We start from the raw sequence: 18,379 nt of genomic DNA, 5'->3' as shown, positions 1-18,379 counted from the left end.
GAGAAAAATCTAGGGAAAATATGTCTCTTCCAGCCGGACATGACGTCGATAAAAGTCACGTGACCATGACGTCACGTGACGTTTTAGACGTGGCGTCACATTTTGTTTGACCAATCAGCGTTTCCAGCCCACCTGCCCGCAAACGCTTGTCTTTCGTACGCCTGTGATTGCCGCGCTGCCCATGTCGCGAGCACCGTCTTCCTCTCCCTTTCTCTCGTTTAGCCATCTCCTTTTTTTACCCCGTCCTTCCTTACTATAATAGTTCCCCCCTTTTTTTCTTTTCTTTCTATTTTTTGCTTCCTCCCCCAATCTTGTCCCTGTCTGCTCCCCACACCCCTATCTTTATTTTTTTTACTTTTTTGTTCAATTTTTTGAACTGTTGTTGCTATTTGCTTGTTACACTCCTTTTGCCCTCCTCTGCAGCTCACAAACTTAAAACGTTCATTTGACGCGAGACCACTACAGTCTTGAAGAAGACCGCACCGCGGTCGAAACGTTGATAAATAAATGTGTCTTTGTAGAAGTCGCCTTTACGAAGGCCTGCGTGGTCATTTGGTTGATTGAAGTCTGAGGTTACACTGATTATATTAGTGATTATCTTAATAAATACCTTGTAGAGCAAGGACAGTAAGCTCATCGTTCTGTAGTTTTTAAGTCCTTCACTTCCTCCTCCTTATCCATTGTCGATCTCTTAAGGTAAAACACACACAGCCGCTCATTCTGAAAACAGCGCGAACAAGGCGCAAAGCAGACACGCACACACGAGCGCTGACTTAAAACTGATGATATATTGCGAAGAGGCCCACTAGCCTGTTCACTACGCTTAAAGAATGATCTGCCACCAACTCGCCCAAGCTACTACATTGACATACAGCCGGGAAACTTGCTCAAACAATGCGCTTGTGCTCAGCGTGCAATAAAATTTGCACTGTATCTGCTTGGTTGGATGAAACGAGCGGAGGAACGCGACAGATTCTGGCACTTGTAGGAGAACGGATGATCCACGGGGTCATTAGGACCAGTCGCCCGGTAAGGTGTATCCAGACGACGGACCACGGACGTGTTTTGACCCGCGGACTAGCGGTCACGTGGGGTTTCGCTTCCGGTCTGCGAGGTCCGCTCATGGTCCGCGGGCCGGATCGCGCGAGAAATGCGAGAGCATTTTTTCTGGCGGCGGACCACGGACTTTTTAGCCTACTCGCACACATCGAGTCTGGCAACTACACCACACTGGTCTTTGCCGGCTCGGTGCTCCCGGCAGTCGAGGCGGCACCAGCGAAAGTCGTTTTGTTTCCACTGTTAACATGCCAACGTGGTCGGACGACGCTACGTTTTACTTTTTAGCCTTAGTACAGCTTGATGGCTCGATCATAATTGGGTATTCGGCGGCGAGAGTGAGCGAAATTAGTAGCAGCGTCGGCGCTTGCGACGTGCACAGATATGGTTAGAAAAGAAAAATTGACGCTGCCTATACGAGCCATAAGCGTATGCACTATCATGTACGCTAAACGCAGGTATTCTTCGGGACGTTACAGCCCTTCTCACATTTCCCACTTTTAGCTCAGCGTATGCAAACCCAGACGGAAGGATATGCTCAGCCTTGTGGCGCCATCTAGTTGTTAGGCCGGGTAACTATTTCTGTCAACAAACGTACGCTCCGCTTAAACCTAGTAGGGGCACAATCGTCACTCTAAATAAAAAATAAAACAAATATTTCACTCATATGTCTTCTTATTGGCGAGGTGAGACCTAGCGAGAAATGGGTGCGCCTTTTATTGCCAGTGAACGCAACAAAAAAGGCAGTAACAACGATGAATCCAGTCCGAAGCGAGCGGTCCTGCTTGGAAGCGCGCCGCCATGTTTGCCGCCGTGGGATTGCAACTTTCTCCTCACCGCGGCAGAAATCTGTCCCGTACCGATCGAGCTTCCCGCTGGTTATTTAGGCGGATCTCTGCCGCGGATTCCGCTTGTTCTCGCCGCCGAATGTCGAAGCGTGAGACGAGGGTTCCTGCAGGCAGATCACGAGGCTTGGCCCGCCTTGTCGTCTGCTCTTCTGGTCCGTCGTGTGGACGCTGTCACCGGCCAGACCCGGCCGGGCCTCGCGCGGTCGATCCCACGTGACCGGTCCGCAGGCCAGTCCGTGGCCCGCCGTCTGGATACACCTGTATCGGCGCCTACCCGGGGCAGCCCCCCCCCCTCCCCCCCCCCCCCCCCCCCCCCCTCGTTGACGGGCGGCGGCGGAGCGCGCTGAAAAGGAGCTCCCGTCTTGGGGTCAAGCACCCCTGACAGCGACGGCCGCGCGCTTTGGTCCTCGCACTGTTTTTCGCAGCTTTGAAGACGCTCATGGAAGAGTCCTTGGTGCCAGATGATGATGATGATGAAAATGCACCGTAACAGCTGCCCTGCTTAACCGGTTTGACTGCGCAGGATCGACCGTGGAAGTCATCGTGCAGCTGGACGCGCGCATGGCCATCGTGGTTTCGGCTGCGGTGACGTTCTTCTATACGTCCCTTGGAGGACTCTACTCCGTGACGCACACGGACTCCTTTCAAGCGGCCGGTATCACAATCGGCCTGGTGAGCAGTTCCTTTGACCCACGTTGGGGGTCGGCCGTTATACAAGAAGAAGATAACTGCCGTCATCCTTACATCGTGCGCCCGAAAATTACCTAGAGTTTTTTTTTCCCTCTGTGATTGTCGCTTCTGGCCGCTTTACTTGCGGCGCGTCATCCCGCCGTCGACAACGCGTGCTTCTATGGTAGATATTCAAGTACAGTCAAGCACAACTAACGAAGGGCAATAGACGCCAAGAGATGCACAGTCATCGCTCTTCCACATAAAGTAAGGTGATCCATTCACGTGCGCGCATATGCGCAGCTGGGAACAAGAGGGCGCCTAGTAAACCCGAAAACAAAAGGGCTGAGCTTCCGTTCGATTACGGTGTAACGCGCATGTTGCTAGAAACAACACCTGGTGGCTGCACGCAGAGGGATCCAGTACACAGGAGAGGTAATCGAGCTGAGGAGATGACTTCCACCTGCGCACAGAGTAGTCATCCTCTCTGGATCTGGCTGCAGGGATTGTCCGCCGACTGTGCAACTGTCAACTGTCAAGACGACGAGATGATGATAGCCACAGAAAGACGTTGGAATGAACGTGGATTTTGGGGGAACCCGTTAATCTAGTTTTATAATGTATTTCAAAGGGCTCAGCAACACCAGCTGACCATGTACAGCCCTGAGCAAAAGTGGAGAGACCACGGCTCCGGGCGCGGGAGCGGCTGCGGGGCCGCACCGCGGCGCTGCTATCTCGCGCCGCACGCTCGCTGCGAGAGTGCCCCGAGTGACGACAAACTTCACCCTCGCTCTCGCGCTGGTGCTCATCACGCTCGATAAATTTCTAGTGCGGAGTTCGGCTACTCTGCGGCTGACGGTCGCGACGAAGGAGAGCAAGCATCGCAAAGCTTGGTGTGATACAACTCCGTGTTCTACAGATGCTCTACCTCCGTTTCCTACGAGCTGCTGATGTAATTGCCCTTAATGGCAACTTTACTAAGCATTAGATGAATGTTACGTGAAAATCCTTTATTTCTTACTGCAATGAAGAGTCCTGAACATTTTTAATCCTTGTTTGAAGGCGGTGTTCGAAGCGAGGATCCACAGTGCCTTGCATTTTACGCCACGATGTATTCGTCTCTGCCTAGTGATTCGGGAGACGAGGGGAAGCCGCGCGTGCCGTCCAACAGCATGCTGATACAGGCACGGTATCGACGCGTAGCGGTCAAGGCGCGCCGAAAACGGAAGTCAGGAGCTTTGCGATGCGCGCTCCCCTTCGTCGCGACCGTCAGCTGCAGAGTAGCCGAACGCCGCACTAGAAGCTTATCAAGCGCGATAAGCACCTGCGCGAGAGCAAGGGTGAAGTTTCACGTCACTCGGGGCACTCTCGCAGCGAGCTGTGCGGTGCTAAAAAAAACCGCAGAGATAGCAGCGCCGCGGTGCGGCCCCGCAGCCGCTCCCGCGCCCGTAGCCGTGGTCTCTCCACTTTTGCTCACGGCTTTACGTTTTCTCTTGATTTCTTACATGTGCGATAATGCTGTAGTGTTTACGTCCTAACAGCGGTTTTTATTTATTCATTTATTTTTTTATTTATTGAATACTGCGAGCATGCTGTATGTCCAAGCAGGAGAGGGAAATGCATACAGAGGAAAAGCAAAGCAAGTACGATAGCACCGAACAATATAGATGCCACAAAATAAACAATGCAAAAACACAATTGAAAATGCGGTTACAGTGCAGCTACTAAGCCAACAGTGAAGATATCAAGAATGATTGGAAAGCAACGGAGAGTTCTGCGGTAGAGTATTCCATTCGGAAGCTGTTCTTGGAAGAAGAAGAAAAAAAGAAAACTTGTATGTATTTGTGCGTGCAAAAATAGGTTCCAGGCTATGGGTATGCTTGTGGCGCGAGGCTCCTCTAGAATCACTAGCGATGTGATTTTCGGGTCAAATACCAAGTCGAGAAAAGTAAAATGAATGAACGAAATTGAGACGGGATTTCTTTCTTCTATCTGCAAGTGGTTCTAAGTCTTCAAGTTTCAGCATGGCGGAAGGAGCGTCTAGGCGCCTGTAACGGTTGAAAATAAAGCGAGCCGCAAGACGTTGCATTTTTCTAGTTTTTGGGTGTCATCTGTAGTGTAGGGGTCCCATGCAATGCAGGCCTATTCAAGAATTGGCCTTACAATCGATTTATATGCCTTTAGTCTTAGGGCACTAGGGCAACCGCCCATCCAAAACTTAAGAAGTCCTAACTTTTTGCGCGCGGAGGAATATATATTATCGATGTGTTTCGTCCATTTGAGCCGTGACGTTATTGTACCCCTAGATACTTATATTCTTTTACATCTCCGACGGCATTATTATTTGCTGTATGTAAAATTAAGTGGCGTAGTAAAATGAGTTGCGCAAGTGTTAAGTGTTTTATTTAGCTCGAGAAAAAGGTACCCTATGCGATCTTCGTTTCAATTTCGCGGCTCTAACAACAGCTAATATGACGAGCATTGCGTCATTGTGTGGGCTCCCGATCTCTGCCAAAAGACCGAGAACATATTAAATTACGATGCCTCATTTTACAGCGAGTCAAAAGAATGAGCGTATCAACCATAGGAGATGACTGCTGGACAAGTAACGCGAAAAACACTGGCAGAGGCGCCATTTTACCGTCTAAATCGAGAATTTCCAGTAGTTATACATTTTCTGGCCCCTTGCAAATCGCATCTGCGCGTTTGCATACTGTGTATTGGCGCACGCCAGTTGGAAGCTGCGACAGCTTCGATGCGACGCATTTCCAGCCGCTGCCAAGGCAGCGACCTTACAGTCGTTGCTTTCAGGCGCAGCTCAGTTCTTTCTCGTTGCGTCCCTACACGTTTGAAAGAATTCATGGGCGAGGCGTTTCTCTTTCGTAGAATTTCGTGCGAAGTAGACGGCGAAGCTTCGGTGACAGGCCCGGGTGGTTGTGTAGCCGTAGAAGCGGTGGCCTCTCTTACTTATTTGCAGTTACCTGTGTACTGCACCAGAAGCGGTAATCTTATCGCTTCGAATCTCCTAATCTCGTCTGACTCCATTCTGACCCCTGCTACGTTTCTTCTTCGTTGGAATCTACTCTGTTACCCCACCAGAGGCCATCGACTGCCGATTCTCCGTAATACATGCTGTGACATTCCGTGTGTGCTACGAGGATCCACGTTCGACGGCGCGGCGTAGACGGAGACCCGTGACAGCGGCATCATCAATTACCCAGCCATGCTCTTTGAGTGACGACCAGAACAACCGGACCCGCCGCCGCCCCGGGGAAACAGGCTTTATCCTCCCCAATTTCCGGGCACATTCCAGGACAAGGGAGCTGTCAGCGGGCCAGAGCGCGCCGTACCACAGCCGACGCTATGCGCTACCGCGAAGACAACATTCTTTCCCTCCTTCCCCTTTCGACGTGGGCTATCGCCGGGAAGGCACCCACAGCTTCCCGCCGTGCCTCGTGAACAAAAGCGCATTCCCAGAAGGGCCGTGACGGACACCTGTCATGGCGGACAGGCAGTACTCGCCAAGAATGTGGAAAGACAGGCGCTAGTGAATTAGCTCCGAAGAGAGAGCCTGTGTATACTCTCACTTGAGAGAGAGTGGTGGCGTTTTTGTTGTTTATTTAGTTTGTATTGTTAACAGACTCTGGGTTCGAGGCTAAGCCCAACCCAAGGGGTGGTCCCCATCTCGCATGTTATTTTGGATTGGAGAATGGATGCTTTGGGCGGGCCACTGGAAATGACCGCCCTTAGTCCTTTGTTAATCAAGTGCTTAAAAGCACATGTAAACGGATGCAGTCCAGTCTGAGCTGGGGCTCCATGCTTAGCATGTAATGTGATGCTACTTAGGCACTAACCTGCCCGGTCGATGAGTAAAGTAGTGCAAAGTTTGTTCTTTTGTAAATTCAGTTCTGCTTTTTCCAGTTTAACTCTCTGTATATGTATGTTGTAAAATTATGCTCTGCTGTCATCATCTACAAGCTCGCCTCCTGTTCATCTTCCCAGCCGAACGACACTAGAGGAAGGGTTTGTGAACCATCCTCGAAGAAACGGACGACTACTGAAATTCTACTGCATACACGCTCAGGACGACATCGTTCGCCAAGAGGGCCTTCAACGCCGAAGCCCGACGGCGTGCAGCTTCTGCCAGCAACCGCTCGAGCCCAACTCCGGAGCCACTCCATCGCCCCCATGAAGTGGTCGGCACGTAAGCTCGGACGCCCCAGCCTCTGATGTATAACCTTAATCATGTGTAATTATTGAATATACCTGTTTGTTTAAACTGAGCCATACGGTGTCTCTTTGCCTCTCCGTCCCGTGTGGACCTGCGCATTATGGGGGTCATCACACTGGTGTCAGAAGTGGGGTCTCAAAAGCAAATGTCCTCTGAATGCTGTGACATTCATGACTTCAAAATTGTAATCAAAAGGGAATCACGGGACTGATTGTGGGACTTTTACCCCCATTTGAGAGGCTTGAGGCACTGGAGGGCTTGAAAAAAAAATGACTGTATCTGAGGGAGCTCCCACTCCACAGCCGTCGCTCGGAGCAAGCATGCTGGCATTAGGAAGCGTCATTCCGACGTTTACGGGAGATAAGACAGGGGTTCCAATCTGCGATTTCTTTTCCATGCTAGAAGAGATTGGGAAAATGGGGGGATGGTCCGATGCTCAAATGCTGGGAATGGCGAGGTGTAAGATGGCAGGAGCTGCTCATGATTTTGCCTGGCGAGACGAAAAAGTAAAATCCACAAAATCATTTGCGGAATTTAAGAAGCTCGCGTTTGAGCATTTCGACACTGAACCACGTCACGTGCGGGTACAGAGGTTCCGTGACGCCGGACAGATGGTAGGGGAGGACGTGCGAACATTTGCGTCGCGGCTTCAGCGCCTAGCACGCGATACGTTAAGCAGGGAGGAGGAAGGAGACCAGCTAAGGAAGAAATACGCGGAGGATATACTTAAAGAGGAAATGACCGCTTTGTTCGTGGCTGGTCTGCAAGACCCCGTGCGCCGGTTCGTGCTCTCGCGCAAGCCGAGCAATTTCGACCAAGCCGTGGAGGCCGCATTGGATGAGGAACGAAATGAGGCGTTAACGACAGCCGCAGCGAGAGTGCGCGTCATAGAGAGAGCGGTGCTCAACCCTGAGGTTGCTCTCTTACAGAGCGGTTAGATCGCTTGGAACAGCTGCTAACTCAGCAGGTAGAACGCCAGGTTGAAGCGCGCGCTCAACAGCGCCCATTCGCTGGAAACCGGAGACCGCCACAAAGCTACAGGCGCGGTATGCGAGATTTTGAAGAAATCGTATGCTTCGTTTGCCAGGGTCGCGGACACATCGCCAGGTTCTGCCAAAACGTGCGCCGTGGGGAGCCACAAAGAGAAGCAGGCGAGACACGCCCTAAGCAAGCCTACAGCGGGGCTCCAGATACCGAGTCAAAAAACTAGTTAGTCCTCCCCAGCCTGAGGAGCGTGGGGAGGGAGCAGTGGATGATGAGGTGGTGGTAGTTTGTGTGGCCGACGAGGCATGCCCTGTTGTGCGTTGCAAGTTAAATGGTTGTTGCATGGAATTGTTGATAGATACGGGGTCAAAGGTGACATTGCTTAAGGAGAGCAGTTTTAACACGCTTCGAAGGAAGGGGGACCGCGAGGTGTTGGAAGCGTCTGGTGGCATGGCAACCAAATTTGTAGGCATAACGGGGGATCCTCTTGGCATAAGTGGACTCTACCGGTTACACTTCTCTCTCGGCGGAATTGCATTGGAGCACCCCTGCTACGTATGCCCGGACACGGTGTCTCTGCCAAACGGAGTGTCAGGTATATTAGGGCAGGATTTTTTGAGAAAAGGGAAGGTAGTAGTCTCATTCTCTGAGGAAGAGGTTAATGCGGGCGGCTCAAAAGTTCCGTTTTTGAACAGGAGAGGGGCTGAGATTCGCATTACCGATATTGACACCCGTCAAACAGTGGGATCATTGGAGAAGGTATATTCGCGGGTTGCCGTCCGGCTGGTCGAGGAGGCGGTCGTCCTTCCTTGGTCGGAGCACATTTTGTACGCGTTTGTGCCTACAGATGTAGAGAGCGGCGCCGTGGGAGTGCTTGAGCCGGTCGACTCTCTCAGCAATGGCCTGAAGGCAGCCGCGTGCCTCGTGACGGTTAATGACGCCCACAGAGTGCCCCTACGGGTGGTTAACTGTAGCCAGCAGCCACTGAGCCTTCCCAAGAACAAAACATTGGCTTTCTTCACCTCTGCGATAGAGAAACGTGAGCCCACCGATACGGTACTCGCAACTGTAGAGCATGCTAGTCCTTCGGCTGCTCCAAAGGTGTCGTTCGATCTTTCTCACGTAAAATCCAGGGAGAGGGAGGCTCTGGCTGGTTTGCTGAACGACTACTCGGAAGTATTCGCCGCGTCCAACCTGGATTTGGGCTGCTGTGGCGTTATAAAGCACAGGATAGAAACCGGCACTTCATCGCCCGTTTACCAGCGTGCGTACAGGATTCCTTACTCCCAACGTGAGGAGATGGAGCGGCAGGTGCAGGACCTGATTGATCGCGGCATTGTCGAACACTCAAAGTCACCCTGGGGAGCACCAGCACTATTGGTGGAAAAGCCAGATGGCTCGTATCGATTGGTAGTGGACTACCGCAAACTAAATGCCGTAACTCGCATCGATCCATACCCCATCCCCAATATACAGGAGACGCTTTCTCAGCTGGGCTCTGCCAGGTACTTCACGGTAGTGGACATGGCGGCGTGATTCTGGCAGATAGCAATGGATCCGGCAGATGCGGAGGAAAACGGCATTCAACACGCCCTCAGGGCACTATGAATGGAAAAGAATGCCGATGGGTCTGGCCAACAGCCCTGCTGTCTGGCAGAGAACCGCTGATGTTATCCTGGCAGGTCTTCTGGGGAGGCTGTGCTTCGTGTATATGGATGACATTATCATATACAGTGACAGTTTTGATAACCATTTGCGCGATATTGAGCAGGTTTTGGTGCGACTAAGAGCAGCGGGTCTCAAGCTAAAGCCCTCTAAGTGCCAATTCCTCAAAAACGAGGTGAAATACCTCGGGCACGTTGTTTCAGCTGACGGCGTGCGACCGGACCCTGAGAAACTAAGGTGTGTCTCGGATTTTCCATCCCCGACTAGCGTCCGCCAGGTCCGGCAGTTTCTCGGCCTGATCGGTTACTACCGAAGGCACATAGAGGAGTTCGCCAAGCTCGCTAAGCCGCTCACCGCCTTAACAGCCAAAAATGTCGCCTTTCGCTGGGACGAAAACGCGGAGAATGCTTTTGGGGCCCTGAAAAGGAAGCTAATGAGTGCACCGCTGTTGCGCCACCCGGATTTTAATTTGCCCTTCGTTATGGCCACAGATGCGTCAAAGTTCGCAGTGGGTGCCGTGCTATCTCAGGTTATCGAGGGCAAAGAACATCCCGTTGCTTTTGCTAGCCGACAGCTGAGCCCCACAGAGCAAAAGTACGGAGCTACGGAAAGGGAGTGCCTCGCCGTTGTCTGGGCAGTAAAGCACTTCAGATGCTACCTTTACGGCCGCAAATTCAAGCTAGTCACAGACTGCCATCCTCTGAAATGGGTGATGAGTGTCAGGGACCCTAGCTCGCGACTCGCTAGATGGAATCTACACCTGCAGGAATACTGCTTTGAAGTTGAGCACAAGTCAGGAAAGACGCATCTGAATGCTGATGCACTCAGCCGCACAGCTGCCGTGGCAGCTATAGATGAGTTTGTCCCCGTAGTCGACCCCGCCGCATTACGCACAGAGCAGTGCAAAGATCCGGACCTGAAGCGAATAATCGAAAGCTTAGAGGACGCACCGTCTCACCCCGAACAGCTAAGTTATTTCATTGGCAAAGACGGCACCCTGTGTCGGCGCACGAGGCCAACCAGGAAAGGGAGACCAGAGAAAACCGCTTGGGAGAGAGTCGTCATACCTCGGTCGTGGACAGAAAGGGTTCTTCGCGCGTTTCACGATGCGCCATGCGCCGGTCATTTTGGCGTAGCGAAGACACGCAGGCGTGTGGAGCGTTTGTACTTTTGGAGTGGTATGCGACAGGATGTTAGAGACTACTGTGCGAAGTGTCATTCCTGCCTCGAAAGAAAAACACCCAAGGGACGAAGACCAGCTCCAATTCAGCCGTTCCCTGAGGTTTCGGCTCCCTTCGAGCGGACAGGTATGGACATAATGGGCCCATTGCCCACGAGCACTTCCAGAAACAAGTACATTTTAGTATTTGTCGATCACCTTTCAAAATACGCGGAAGCGGTAGCACTCCCAGATCAGAAGGCAGACACGGTTGCAAGAGCATTTGTCGAACAGATCGTGCTCCGACATGGACCCCCGAGGCAACTCTTGACAGATCGGGGAACGAACTTCGTGTCGCAGCTAATGAGGAGAGTTTGCGAGCTGCTTAAGATCGCTAAGAAGCAGACAACACCGTACCATCCGGCTTGCAACGGCGCGGTGGAGCGACTGAACCAAACCGTGGCCGGGTTCCTGTCGCATTTTGTTTCGCGCGACCAGCGGGACTGGGACTTGTGGCTCCCGTATGCAATGTTTGCCTACAATTCCGCAGCACACGAGAGCACGGGCGAATCGCCATTCTTTCTTCTCTACGGCCGAGACCCGGACCAGCCTAGTGAAGTGCCAGAGGGCCCCCGTCGTGTCCCATACGCTTCACTGGACGACTATAAGGTTGAGCTAGAATCGCGCTTGCAAGTGGCGAGGGACATCGCAAAGGAGTCCTTAAAGAAAGCGGCGAAGCGCAGGAAGGAGGTGCACGATCGCAGTGCTAGAGACGCGCCGTTTGATGTGGGGGACAGCGTGTACATTGAAAACTGCCAAAGGCAGATTGGGCTAGCTCGTAAGTTCCAGACGAAGTGGAGAGGACCGTGCGAGGTTGTCGAGAAGCTTTCTCCGGTAAACTTCAGAGTCCGAGACGTGAACCGGCGTTTGATAAGAATACACGCAAATCGCCTCAAGTCGGCACCGGTTCAGTATTCACGAAATGAGGAAAGGGAAAGCGCGGATTTTGATGGGGACAGAAGTGAAGCGGAGCGCGCAGATAGTTCGCAAGAAACGCCCTCTCCTGCATTTGTTCGGCAGGCGCCAGAGGTGACGGCCAGAATGCCACCGGATTTACTTCATGCATTGCTAGAAGAAGAAGCGCGCGAGGTTGCCGCGCAGATAACGCCAGGAGAGGCTCCTGCCACGAGCCCTCGCGAGTCCCAAAGCAGACAAAGGGGCACAGACTTACTTAGTATGACTCATGAAGGCCGATATCCGCTGCGAAATCGGAAAGCTAAGTCGGACTAATGGCGTAAACAGAGCGGAGTTGTGAACTGGTTAGAATTGTGTAATGCCGCAGCTCATAACATTGCTATGTGCTTATGTGTTAAGTTATCGGAGTTGGTAGTTAAACCTTTCTGTCATTAAGTAACACCTTCACAGGAGAGCATGCGGAGCGCATGCAGAACCTGCCCTACTTCCTTTCGTTATCTATATTTTTGTCTGTGCCGTGATCGTGCTAGAAGTGGGAGCTCCTTTGTAACTGTGGTAAATTTATTTCGTCCAGTTTGGACTAGAAAGGAGAGGCTTGGGTGCTGAGTTTCATGTTTATCTGTAAAAGAAGATCAGTGCTGCCCCTGGAGACGCCAGTTATGACAGCGGAGGCATATGGTGTTGTGCAGTGGTGTTGAGTGCAGCGAAAAGTGTTTTGTCGGACGCACTGTGCGAGGCGATTCAGAAAGACAAGGGGAGCTGCGTGGACTCAAATGTTCGGAGAACATTCTTCTGGAGGGTGAGCGAGTGTGACATTCCGTGTGTGCTACGAGGATCCACGTTCGACGGCGCGGCGTAGACGGAGACCCGTGACAGCGGCATCATCAATTACCCAGCCATGCTCTTTGAGTGACGACCAGAACAACCGGACCCGCCGCCGCCCCGGGGAAACAGGCTTTATCCTCCCCAATTTCCGGGCACATTCCAGGACAAGGGAGCTGTCAGCGGGCCAGAGCGCGCCGTACCACAGCCGACGCTATGCGCTACCGCGAAGACAACATTCTTTCCCTCCTTCTCCTTTCGACGTGGGCTATCGCCGGGAAGGCACCCACAGCTTCCCGCCGTGCCTCGTGAACAAAAGCGCATTCCCAGAAGGGCCGTGACGGACACCTGTCATGGCGGACAGGCAGTACTCGCCAAGAATGTGGAAAGACAGGCGCTAGTGAATTAGCTCCGAAGAGAGAGCCTGTGTATACTCTCACTTGAGAGAGAGTGGTGGCGTTTTTGTTGTTTATTTAGTTTGTATTGTTAACAGACTCTGGGTTCGAGGCTAAGCCCAACCCAAGGGGTGGTCCCCATCTCGCATGTTATTTTGGATTGGAGAATGGATGCTTTGGGCGGGCCACTGGAAATGACCGCCCTTAGTCCTTTGTTAATCAAGTGCTTAAAAGCACATGTAAACGGATGCAGTCCAGTCTGAGCTGGGGCTCCATGCTTAGCATGTAATGTGATGCTACTTAGGCACTAACCTGCCCGGTCGATGAGTAAAGTAGTGCAAAGTTTGTTCTTTTGTAAATTCAGTTCTGCTTTTTCCAGTTTAACTCTCTGTATATGTATGTTGTAAAATTATGCTCTGCTGTCATCATCTACAAGCTCGCCTCCTGTTCATCTTCCAAGCCGAACGACACTAGAGGAAGGGTTTGTGAACCATCCTCGAAGAAACGGACGACTACTGAAATTCTACTGCATACACGCTCAGGACGACATCGTTCGCCAAGAGGGCCTTCAACGCCGAAGCCCGACGGCGTGCAGCTTCTGCCAGCAACCGCTCGAGCCCAACTCCGGAGCCACTCCATCGCCCCCATGAAGTCGTCGGCACGTAAGCTCGGACGCCCCAGCCTCTGATGTATAACCTTAATCATGTGTAATTATTGAATATACCTGTTTGTTTAAACTGAGCCATACGGTGTCTCTTTGCCTCTCCGTCCCGTGTGGACCTGCGCATTATGGGGGTCATCACAATGCATATGCCGCCCAAGTCCATTTCCTGCTCCTAATTTCCGCTGGGAAATCGTTAATGTGTGCGCATTTAGGCCGCACAGTCGTCTTACTGGGAGAGCGAAATCAAAACTGGAAGCCCTGTAAAAATCGAGTTGTGGGCGACATTTCGTTGTATACATACAGTTTATTTCTTTCCTATAAATGATTGTTGGCCGTGGCCGCTTGCACGCACTTATTTTGGAACAGAGCCCGGACATTAGCGCGCGAGCGGCGCGAACTTGATTGCTTTTTGTATTTTGGAAGCAGTGAGCAAAGCTCTCGCCTGTCCTTTCTGCTATCGCTTCCCTCTATACCACGCTATGCTCTCCCTTTCACCTCCGCCGGCTGCAGCTCGGGCGTTTGATATATTAGATAGGAATTGCCGTGGCCGGCAACATGCTTTTCTTAAACTTTGTTCTTTTTTTAAATAAACCACTACTACTGATACTACTAAAGTTGGTTTGCGTGCGCAGTATACGCTCCCTTGGAAACGTACTTGAAGGGAGCATGGTAATTTGCTCGTCTGATCAGAAGTGCACCATTGAAGGCTATTTGAGCAAGCAAGGTGCTTTCATATATCTCTTACAAGACAACAAGGAATGAATGCGCTGTTTATTTGGAAAGGGAGGCTCGAGGCCGTTTGTTGGGGGAATTGGGCCGTTAAGGAACGGAGAAGTAGGCACCTATTAGATACTTGGGAAGAAGTCTTTGTTGCAATGAATAGAATTAACTAGGATTGAAGAGGTAATTGCAAAGAGAGCAATTATTGCGCTATGCATCAAGTGACCTGTAGTGAGGTCATGAAACTTGTTTATATCACCCTTTCCAACGCAGCATTAGCTTTTTTTTCTTTTGTGGTCTCCTGTTCTTTCTACTGCACCGACCATTATTTCTATTATTTCTCGGTTTTTATTTTTTTCCGAGCTGTCTATGGCCATGTGGCGGACGGTCTGAAATCACGCAACAGAGTTTTGCTCTCTCTGTCTCTCACGTCGTTCATTCTGCAGTGTGGCCGTTAGCAGTTACACGAGTAGGTGCATCGCGCTGATATCCACCCATGTCACATCTCTGCACTGTGAAAACGCATGCAGCGATACCCCGTCAGTTGAAAATGTGCTTAAGCCCTAAGGCAACGAACAGGTGTTCCCGGCGCCTACCCGCATTTTGCTTCGCCGTGAACAACGCCCAACGCGCGCTGGCTGCCGGGATGGTGCTCTGCCTTTTCCACACCTGCAACTCACAAATGCTTATTCGCAAAGCACTTTTCTCCCACCTCTGCGCAAATATGCAGAGAAGGTTTCTTGCAGCAAAGCGTTCTTCTCTCTCCCACTGCCTTGCTTCGAGAGAACCGCGAGTGCCGCTAAAGAGAGTTACCCCCACGTCCGCGACAGGGACAGCGACGAGGCGACGTGCACCGCGGGGGATGTGCGTTCGTTGGGTGTCTGCGCGCTGCACAGTGCACCCCAGCTTAGTGACCACACTCGTAATCTGTCACCTCGATCTGTTTGCATTTGAGGAAGCTACGCAGGTGAGCACGTGTGCCGCGAGTGATTCTGCTCCGACCGCTAAAGCGCAGCGGCGAGGAGGATTGAGCGCCGTTCCCGGCTGTAGAGACGCATTTCGCCAGGAAGTTCGCCCTCTCGTAACCAGCTCCAGATGGTATTCCTCTACCGATAAGCCGATTGTTCTGTCTTTAATGCTGTAGGTCTGTCTCGCAGACAGAACAAAAGGAATATTTTCTCCGTTACGGCGGTGCGGCGGCCGCGGCAATGAGCAAGCCGCAGCGCTTGCTAAGGCGAACGCAGATCAAAGGGGAGGACCAATGTGTGTCTAACCGGAACAGGCCGGCGAGGGTCTGACTCGCTAAACGCGGGAGGATTCCCGCCGTCGCCGGGGGCTTCGTTCGTGTGCATGGAGCGCAGCCTTGACGGAGCCGCCGTGGCTAGTGGTCGTTGAGAAACCAGCCTGGGGACACGCCAATTGTTTCCCCCTAGGCGGATTATTTTTTCACGTTGAGTCCGTGCAAAATCAACGCAATTTTTACGCATTGTTCGTCTTATTCGAGAATTCGTTTTAATGGGAGTCTGGTATGATTTGACCCTTTTACTGTTTTTTTTTTCTGTGCACAGATTTCTGTTTTCTGTTTGTATCTGAACTCTCGCGACGTTAGAATTCTCGTCACACATTTTTACTATCGCCTCAAAGAAATTTGCAGGACACCTTTTATGGAGTCCGTCAAATTTTGCCATGGAACAATTCCATGAAGTTTTTTTTTTTGTAAACATTGTTCTCTGAGCCTTTGAGTACGTTAGTGTTTGTGCGGCAGCAAAATGAGCCTTTATTCGTAATAAACATTCATTTACAGAATGCCCCACCTCGCACTCGATTTTAAATTCAAGACGTCGACACTGCAAATGACACCGTGGTCACCTTCTTGAAGTGACTGGTGGTGTAGCCTAGCCACTGGGATCCGCGCAAAAATACCTGCGTTGACGCACCGCAGTTTACTTGCAAAATCAACCGGTTGAGGGCGATACCTGCATTTCGTTTTTTGGACCGTTTCCACCATTGGCGTCTTTTTCCTTACAATCTGGTAATCCATCAATGCAGACCAGCTTCAATTTGCCCCCAGTGTCCGCTTAAGGAAGTTGTCTCTTTCAAGAGCTCACATGCTGTCTGGAGATATTTTGATTGACTCTTTCCATCATTTTTTTCCCCCATTTAAGCCTCGTCCCAGCTACCACAGCGGACGCGCAATGCTTCGAGAACTTGCCACGAAAGGGGTGGTGGTGGTGCTATGATTTATTACGGGAATAGAGAAAAGGAAAGAAAGGGCCGGTCGCACCGTAACTGCCGAGCTCAATGCTGGCACCATGAGCATCAGCCGCCGGGGGGGGGGGGGGGGGGGGGTGAGAAGTAAGTAGAGAGTGAGGGGATAGAGGGGAGCGTGCAGAGAGGGAGCAATCTACAATACTATACCATAGTATACTATACTGTGCCATGTATTCATTTGCCCGCTTTCAGCATGTAGACTGTAGTTTCTATTGCAAATGGGCACACTAAATGAGTCCCATTTCATTGACTTACTGGTGCTAGCTGGCCGCCACGGAGAACTGTACTGAAATCACCAGAAGGCAATAAATGGTAGATCAGCTTCGGTGGGTTTAGCTGAGCTAGTTGTCGGTGATTTCTAGCTTGTTAGCTAGCGCAAAAAAAAGGACACGAAACAAAGAAACGTGAACAGGACAAACATCTGAGACTATAAATGACAACTGTTCGAACAGAAATTAGTTAGCGGCCAGTGTCCTAATGCAACGGCCGTCGCAGTGGGCCTGCGTCCCCTTCTGCCTGGGGAACAAGGCGGTGGGCCTGGCTCCGTACCCTGACAACGAGTGGAGGGGCGAGATACACATGGCGGACATCGGACAGATTGTCGACGAATTCGCCACCACGGTGCTCGGAGGCATTCCGTGGCAGGTGCGGGTCTTCCTACTCCTTTTTATACCATCCATGTAACCATCACTCGCTGCCGTATTTCCTAACGTTGATTTTAAACCTTACTATCTGAAATACGTCATATGTCCAGATTGCATACCGGAAGTTACGGTGCACAGACAATTCGAGTGTCGTGGGGCAACGTATAGTTCGAAGTCGCAGAAACAGAGGCTCGCCGCTTCATGTACGCGTCCGTTAATGTTTGTGCCGGTTTCGCATAGCACTGTGTTCGCGGTACACAGGAAGTGCAAAAAGGAAAGTGTGTGCGCGTTGAAGAGAAGGTGCGTCTGTCGCTCTGGCGTGCTGAATCCGAATGTTGTGCGCACTGAGGACAACGATGAGCTGCGGCGCGTATCCGCCAGAGGGAGATGAAGAGAGGGCACAGAAGCCGAGCTGGGCTTCGTCAAAACTATACAAGAGATGTGTGAGTCGATTTTGGTCCGTCATTACTATAGCGCGGGAGACACCGTAAAAAAGGTGAAATAGCCGTGCAGTTGTTGCTTGCAATTCGTTAAGGAAACCATACCTGACGCGTAAGGTCTCACCTGTAGACGTGTGTCCGTCAATCGTTTTCAAGTATAAACTTGACACTTCTTGTGGTGTTTACTTCTGTTTGGACCTTAATGCAGTTTTATAACATAACTGCATATATTTTTGGGAGATTAGTGTAATGGCGTGTATGTTTGTTAGTGCTAAGCTACTACTCTCTTGGTTTAGTCATGAGTAGGATTGACAGTATGTAAATACGTATAAAAATAAATAGGCCGGCTCTTCTTCAGTCACCTCTGTCGTCGCGAACATGGAAATGATGACCACTTAGCAAGCCTCTGCCCTTCTCGAGTGCATCATTGTTCGTTTAAAACGAGCATCGCCTGTCACTATTTTTTGAAAAGCTGTAGGTGCTCACCGTTAAGATAGCAGCCTGGCTAACCGACCATAGCTTCGATTAATCTGTGGAACATCGTGCTGAGCCACGTTCTGTAGTTTCCTATCGAGCGGGTCGCTTCCACAAAAGAGAGAAAAACGTTTATTAACGCGAAAGCATTATATGTCCCGTTAGCGCAGCAGCCCGCGTCCGCAGTCTATGGCACGCAATTCGGAGGGTGTCAGAGAACGCCGGTGCACGATGCCACAACATGTAAGCGAACATGTGCAGTCAGGAATGATGAAACGTACCGTACTATGACCTATGGAAGTTTCGTAGTCATAGTTATGACGAATGACTTATTGTCATTCTGCAACGTATCATGGCTAAGC

At 51.2% G+C, this 18,379-nt stretch overlaps 1 protein-coding gene across 1 annotated transcript in view; it reads left to right on the top strand.

Annotated features, from left to right (window-relative positions):
• The window catches only part of LOC144126089 (high-affinity choline transporter 1-like), a 39,890-nt gene extending 22,747 nt beyond the window's left edge, over nucleotides 1–17,143 (top strand). The window contains exons 4-5 of the mRNA XM_077660019.1: nucleotides 2,428–2,576; nucleotides 16,955–17,143. Of these exons, the coding sequence (XP_077516145.1) occupies nucleotides 2,428–2,576; nucleotides 16,955–17,143 (338 nt within the window). The remainder of the gene's footprint in view (nucleotides 1–2,427; nucleotides 2,577–16,954) is intronic.
• The last annotated feature ends 1,236 nt before the right edge of the window (nucleotides 17,144–18,379 follow it).

This window comes from Amblyomma americanum, chromosome 1 (assembly GCF_052857255.1).
Source record: "Amblyomma americanum isolate KBUSLIRL-KWMA chromosome 1, ASM5285725v1, whole genome shotgun sequence".
NCBI classification, from domain to species: Eukaryota; Metazoa; Arthropoda; class Arachnida; order Ixodida; family Ixodidae; genus Amblyomma; species Amblyomma americanum.
This window is presented reverse-complemented; position numbering and strand designations above follow the sequence as displayed.